This window comes from Leiobunum rupestre, chromosome 1 (assembly GCF_980474605.1).
Source record: "Leiobunum rupestre chromosome 1, qqLeiRupe1.1.hap1, whole genome shotgun sequence".
NCBI classification, from domain to species: domain Eukaryota; kingdom Metazoa; phylum Arthropoda; class Arachnida; order Opiliones; family Sclerosomatidae; genus Leiobunum; species Leiobunum rupestre.
In genome coordinates, this window is record NC_143384.1 from 55336459 (window position 1) to 55343918 (window position 7460).

At 30.8% G+C, this 7460-nt stretch overlaps 1 protein-coding gene across 1 annotated transcript; it reads right to left on the reverse strand.

Moving 5' to 3' along the window:
• Positions 1-2054: 2054 nt before the first annotated feature.
• Positions 2055-7395, reverse strand: frj (membrane bound O-acyltransferase domain containing farjavit). The gene is made up of 9 exons (XM_090170549.1): positions 7141-7395; positions 5993-6218; positions 4953-5079; positions 4256-4388; positions 3640-3797; positions 3370-3578; positions 3121-3303; positions 2226-2823; positions 2055-2194 (listed from the first exon to the last, which is right to left on the reverse strand). Exons 2-8 carry the CDS (start codon positions 6199-6201, stop codon positions 2463-2465), a joined length of 1380 nt encoding a protein of 459 aa, XP_090026675.1. The 5' UTR covers positions 6202-6218; positions 7141-7395; the 3' UTR covers positions 2055-2194; positions 2226-2462.
• Positions 7396-7460: the final 65 nt, after the last annotated feature.

Below are 7460 nucleotides of genomic sequence, written 5' to 3' on the forward strand. Positions count from 1 at the left end.
TTAATTTAATTATCATTTGCGGCCCAAAAAAAAATTAGTTTCGTAATCTACGCGTCAAGTGCTACATTCTCCGCCACCCACAAATACAAATTTGGCGGAATCTCCACCCACAGGTAGAATCTAATGCAACATAAGGGGGAAGTACAAAAAAGATTATATTTAAACCTATATTATAGTAATTGGCGAGGTTTTTTCTTTTTCAAAAATACTATATAAAATTGATTTAAATCAATGATTTTTTTGAAAAAAATCATTAATTTAAATCGTGATTTAAATCAGCCAACCCTGCCTGATTGGCCATTTTTATTATTTAAAAGTAACGCAATTTATTAAATGTCTACAATAAATTTTTTGTTGTTAAATTTCAGTTTTGAACTGACAAAGAAAATTTATATTATGATAGTACTACAGAACATATTGAACTCTTGGTCTTGCATTTGGCACCACAAAAAATTATAATTAGTCTAAAATTGTATGTTTTTTATACTTAGAAAAGGTAGCTACAAAATAGGGTTTAAGTTTTTCATTACCGCTTAAAGTAATTATTTTATTATTTTACACAGATATAGCACTGGTTTGTTTGTTATCAGAAATCTATATGTAAAGTGAATGACAAGAACTCATTTATGGAACTAAAAACATGCACAACTGTAACTACGATTGAGTTTTTAATGGTTATTTACTGATTTTCTGTAAATGTTTCTATGAAGTATTCTTATTGTTGATAAAAATATTTGATATAAATGTAATGTAGAAAGTGTAAAGAAACACACAGTAAATTTCAAATTTAATAGTTCACTACAAAATTTAAAAATAATAACCAACATTAAATCTGCTATTTATGGTGGTGGTATTATAATTCCGTTTTTTTAAACAGTTGATTCTTTAAGTGAACCACTAAGTTTTAGTGTAAAGATATGAAATAGGGGTCGTATTCCAACAGATTTTCAATCTTAGTTGCATCAGTCATTTGTAACTGATTAGTCATTATGGAAAACCTTGTCTATATTTCTTTCCGTCTGATGGCGCTTCTACCTCTGGTGGTGAAGTCAGTTTGCTCAGGAAAGTCCATGGTTATAGGAGCTTATCGGAGATGGGGGGGGGGGGGCATTCAACACATAATTGTGTAACCGTACTTAGTACTTAATAAAATGACTTTTCCCTTAAATTAGACTGTAAATTTATTCCACTATGTTATCTCTAAGTAAAACCTGTGGTCCGACTCATCGTACTCTTACAGCTGTGAATGCTGACCATTTCTACTATCTCTTTCTTTATATCTAGTTGTGGCAAAATATTATAACATAATTATTTAAAATTTCAACCTTTGGAAAAATTTAATCCAAACCAACAGCCTATAAGGAGTACTATGCCCAAACAAAAGAGAACCTTCTCCTATTATGATTAAGAAAAACTGCTTAGGATTTCACATTGGTTAGACGGCTTAAATAATTAAATGGCTGATCCAACTGGCTACAAACGTACTAGAGATTCCACGAAATGAATCTAAAGATGGCACTACATTTGTAGCTGCCGCGAGCCATGACAGGGTGGGATTGCCCTATTGAGTACCAAAAAAATTAATATAGATAATTAAATATACTATAGAGGTATAATAGAATATTCACAATTTAGTTGTAAAAATTTAAACACACCCGTATTAAAAATTAAATGACTGGCAACTAATTAATGGAAACACTATGGTATCCCTCAACATTTATCCCAGGGCAACTTTTCGTTTGCATGTTTGTCACCAAAATTAATGGCTGTATTATAATTTTCAATTAGAATTTAGCTCAGTAATTTAATATTTTAAGTTAATTTGGTATTGTTAAAAAAATCCTAATTTTTAAATTATAAAGATTGCTTTAGTGGTTCCAGCTCACTTTTACTATATACTACTTTGCTTTACTCGCTATCTTATAAGTGAGTTTTACTACTGTGTGTCGATGCACAATGGGATTCAAAATGTTACCTGACCATTTAAACAAGTTAGGTAGTAGTGTGTTTGATGCTTTAAGACCTATTTCTAACACAGCTTGTCCATCATGGCCAAAAAAAGTGTACATAGTGTCATGTTTGGAGTGTTTAAACCAAGCTTATTAAGGCCGTTGAAGAAAACGTATACGGAGAACTTGCAGATTAAGCAAATGTTTATACTCTAATTTTGTAGTAATGAATTTTCACAATTGATCTTTTAAAAAAATAAAGAAAAGTCTCCCTACACGATTAATTAGACAGGCTTAATCATTTTAATTTTTGCTACTTTACCTTTTTACCCATTATACAGTGCAGCCTCATTAATTCAAAAAGAAAAGTGACCTATTTTTAAACTACTAAGTTTCTCTGCCATTATCCTATAAACTATGTAAAATGCAAATTGAAGTTCCATAGCGATTGAGTATTACGAATTAGCTGGTATTTTGCCAGTATCACTTTCAATCTTGTTCATTCAAACAATATCAATCCTTCTTGCTCACAACGCTTTTACTAAGCTTTCTTCGTAGTATAACAATACATTTTCCCAGTAAAAATATCGCTATTACAAGTAAATGACCAATGAAATAAATGGACTTCCAATAGTAGAGTGTTTTATCTATTCTTAAGAGGATGAAAGCGATTCCCATGTAAGCGAACGACTGCATTTTAAACACCCACCACACCCAGTCAAAAAGATTTTGCAGAATCCATGGTGCTCCTTTTCTTAAACCTTTCTCAATCTCAACTTCGGCCATTAAGAAGAATGGTGCACTCATTAGGCACAAATAATATCCAGGATGAACTCCGTGCCAAAATGAACTAATAAGCATTGTAATCACCATTCTAATAAAAAAAGGAATTGTATATTATTAATCAAATATTCTTTTTTCACATTTGCTCTCCCTGTCATACATAAAAAAGAGGAACAATTCAAAAGACTTTTGTAATTAATACTTCTGGTAACTGTTAATTTTAGCCAAACAATAGCGAAGCAGACGAATTTGGGTAAATGCAAGTAAAAATTCCGAATTTTCCACCACTGTCTATAAAAGTTAAATTGATGTTTTTTTTATAACTTTTGATTTCTATGGCCTTTTTACATATGATTTCAAGATTTGTTATAGCAATTTATGTTTATACCTTATATTTTTAGAATAGGGAAGTTGTTTGTATATAAAAACGGCGAGCCAAAACTGAACAGTTTTGTTCCAACTTCTGATACCATCTCGAATTAGTGGTTTGAATTCACTTCCATATTCTTCAATGTTGTGAACTGTTTCGTAATTATATTTTGCTGTATTCCATTTCTCAGGACTTGATAAACTATAAGATATTTAGACTAGAAAAACGCAAAATTTAAAGTGCATAACAATTGTATTTTAATCTTACAATGAAGTTAATGCTGGAATGTCTGTTGGTCCGGCACCAGCTTCGGGTTTGCTACATTCAGGATAGACTCCTAGTCCAGCCATAATACAAACGCATTCACCGAGTATAAATCCCGAGTAAATTCTCATGCGAAAATTGAAGAAAATTGGCGTCATGTAGAGTATTCTGTGCCACAGTGGGGCTTCTGTTATTTCATCGGATATTAAATACTTAAAAAAATTGTGTAATGGTAATTATTATTACTTCTAAAACAATCAACAGTTCTCTTACCTCAACAGGAAAAAAGAATTGAGATAATAAATACAGTGCAATATACAATGGGATGACACGTATTCTACATTTCAAAAATGTCAGGCAATTACTAGAAATATGACTTTGATAAGGTGCATTTAGCATATCCCAATATGTTTGGTATTTAAAATATGGTCCTAAAAATATAATAAAAGATTAAAAATAGAAAATTATTTTTGGATTAACCAAACCTATAATACATTTTTATCACCATTAATTTTAAATATCGCTAAATTATCTGATTTAAAATTACCTTGTTTACTACTCGACCACTTTATCTCCTATCATTATTCATTTACAGAAAGTTTATGGTATCCAATATCATACGTTAAAGCAGTTTGAAAACATATTAACTTTTTGTAATAGTTAATTACAATAGCCATAACTAGCTAAAACTAACTCGCAAAATGAAAAATCACAAATTGTTTCTTATATAGCTAAATTAATACATAGGTAATTTTCAAACTCATTGCGCTTCCCCTAAATTTTGCTCAATTTATACGAAATTTCTTGAGAATAACTTTTTCATATACTGTCCAAAAACCTGAGATCTCAACATTTAAAAAAAGTCCACCATAATGTGTAACATACTTACCAATAAGTATTCCAGCATAACAAAAGGCATAATTAAAGATGTCTAAAAAAGATAATTTTAAAGGCCTATATATTTCGGTTTTTTCTTTGCTTTTCTTCCATGACTGATTAGCTTCAAAAGCTAAACCAACCATCTGCAAAAACAAAATACCATGAAATGCCTTTTGGGGGTGAGGCTTGAATGTGGATTGGAAAGGCAAAACTTTTGTGACATCTTCCTTTCATTTCTGAGACAATATTTTTGTATCTTAATTGTGGAAACCAAAGGGAAAGTGCATGGTAAGGTTTACCTAGCCAACTAATAATGCAAGGTAATTTTAAAATTTATGTCCACAAATCAAAATGTTTGTCTTTCCAATAACAACTCAGTTCAAATTCATCATCAACTGAGGAAATAATTTTGATTGTGCCTCTATAGCAACTTGTAATTTTTCTCCACTGTTTCTTTATTCGTTATTTATTTAAAACCGATATTTGCGGTACTTCAGCCAATAGGCTTTCAAGGCGAAGTTACAATTAAGTTAACTGATACGTGGTACTTCGGCCGATAGACCTTCACGGCAAAGTTACAAGTTAACTGACAAGTGGCGTTTCAGTGTAAAAAAAAATAAATATATCTTAGTTTCCGAATACGTTGTTTCATGTTATATTTAGACCAACGGTGGTTCTCGTTTTTCTTACAGTTGCTGTTAAATTACCTTTAAAGTTAATATCATCAAAATTGCATTCGTGTGTGGAGGGGGAGATTCAAACCCAAAATAGTGAATCATCCTGAAGAATGCGAGATACGAAAATCCAAACATGAAACTAATAACATGGCAATATCTGTAAAAAAAAAATTCAAACAACAAAACAGTATTTTATTTTACAATAGTAAGAACTCCACTTTGTAAATTTGTTATGGAAATTTCAGCTGTACAAAGGTCAATCAAGCTATAGAAATTTTTTTCAACTCAGAGAAAAAAGTTATTTTCATGATTCCATTAATCTATTTATTTTCACAAATTGAACTGAATTAGTTCCCATGAAATTAAAGTTTAAATTAATCTTTTTAATTTTTCAAAAAGTAAAACTAACTTTTTGTTTTCGCAAATTTACTTTACATTTGTACTTCCCTAAGTTATTCATAACACTGTACTGTTTTTCAATCTTTTTACCAACATCTTCATCATAAAGACCTGATCAAACAACATTATATCTTTTCTCTTTTCAGAAACATAATTCATTAACCCACCAATCTCCTCTTAAATAATTAAATTGAAATTTACCAACTCGTGTGCAAAACTTTTTTGAAATGAAAATCTATATCCTAATTTAATTCTTTTTTCCAAACTTATTTATATATTTAAAGCCGCCTTCTCCTTTTAGCATTTATTTTTGTAACCATTATGATAAGAATCAGAATTTAAAAATGCAATGTCAGAAGGCAGAAATGTAACAAAGTTTTAAACTAAACTAAAACTTCCACCTGTACTTCCTTCCTTTCGATAAATAAATTACAATTTTAAAATCAAATTATGGAAAATTTCAACATTAACAAGGACATGCCTATCTTCAGAAATGAAAATTATACTGTAGTGTGGTAAAAATATTTGACCCAGAATTACATTTATGGGCTGGGGTCCTGATCAATGACAATAAAAACATGCCTCTCACTGGCAAGCCAAACAAATAAGTAATTAACATATGAATAAATTACAAAACTAATATAGCACTCATGAAACCAATTTTACTATACCTTTTATGTGTGCACAGAACAATGAAGGCATTTATAACAGTCAGAAATAACGGATGAATAATATGAATTCCTGAAACCACTAGAGTTAAGGCGATACCAACAAGTGTACTGCGTATTTGTTTCTGGGCAGGATCCTTCACATGTTGAATGTAATATCCAATTACAATTGATAAAAGCAGCAATGAGATGTATATGATATCATCAAGCATTGTGAAAGAAAATTATCCTAGAAAAAGCAATTAAAAAACTACATGTAAAAAGTACTAATAATATTTAGACCCCGGACCAAATTAAAGGGAGTTGATTTGTTAGTTATATTGACATATTTAATTTTCTTTGCTTGGAAATTGGGGGAATGTCTCATCAGGTGATAAAAATAAAATATTTTAGGCTGCAAGGTGAAAATAACCCTGACTCCAAAGGCTGGGCTTCAGCAGCAGCTCTTTAATCACTTATGAAACTGATTTCCCCATCCATTCTCTACTCTTGCAGTCTTCAATCCACCAAGCCTAAACTCTCCTATTTGTAAATACCTTTACCTTTGATTTGTACATTAGTTTAACATTTTTACGCCTAACCATACCCGTCAATTCAATCGTATAGCATTGAACCTGGAATATATTTGAACTCAATAACATCTTAAAAGATATAACTAATAGACAGATAAATTATACGTTCTGTTTAGAAGTTAAAACTAACAACAACAAATAATACCATAATAAGAAACCATTTTCAATGGCTTTTTCTAAAATATAATATAGACAAATATTTGTATGAGTGTAATTTCTGTGGGCATCTTCTTGATAATTTAGTGTAAATAAAAAAAATCAGCTTTATATGACATCCTGCATTTTATTGCAACACACAGAAGTTAATAAGGTATATCAAACCTCAAAAGAACTAGTTTTCTCGCTACATGTGTTCACTAAAGTACTGCAATATTTCCCTAAAAAATTGCAGTTTCTTTTTACCCCAAAGGTTGAGTCTTTTTGCATTATCATACACCCGACTCACACTGGCTTGCTATGTTGCTTGCTTCTCCAAGCAAACTACTCATGAGACTGGCACTTAAGTATTAACTATAATAATTTTTAGGGCATGGTCCACAGAGTTTAAAATTCAGCAAGATGTCGTAAAATGTTTCTTACCTGTTTCGAATTATAGCAATCCTGTTCCAATAGAGCATAACAACAAACTGGAGTACAGTGAACACTGAGCTTCTTTTCTAAGATATTTTAAATGGTGCCCCCTCACTTATCCTATATATAATTCTAAAGAGCATCACATGCAAAACATAACCAAGGAAACCTTAAGAGAACCATTTTAAACATGATTTTCCAAAATAATGGTATTTATATAGCAGAGTACGTGAGTAACGTAGAAGTTCCTCCTACTGCACCTCGGGTGTAGTATTGTTTATTATTTTAAATGTACCGTCAGGAGTTCAACTTCATCAAAATTCTTTTAA

Coding starts and splice junctions, on each gene's coding strand:
- frj (XM_090170549.1), bottom strand. CDS start 6,201: ATGCTTGATGATATCATATACATCTCATTGCTGCTTTTATCAATTGTA. Junction 5,080..5,992: donor GTTCTGTGCACACATAAAAG/GTATAGTAAAAT, acceptor TTTTTTTTACAG/ATATTGCCATGTTATTAGTT. Junction 3,579..3,639: donor AATTCTTTTTTCCTGTTGAG/GTAAGAGAACTG, acceptor AATTTTTTTAAG/TATTTAATATCCGATGAAAT.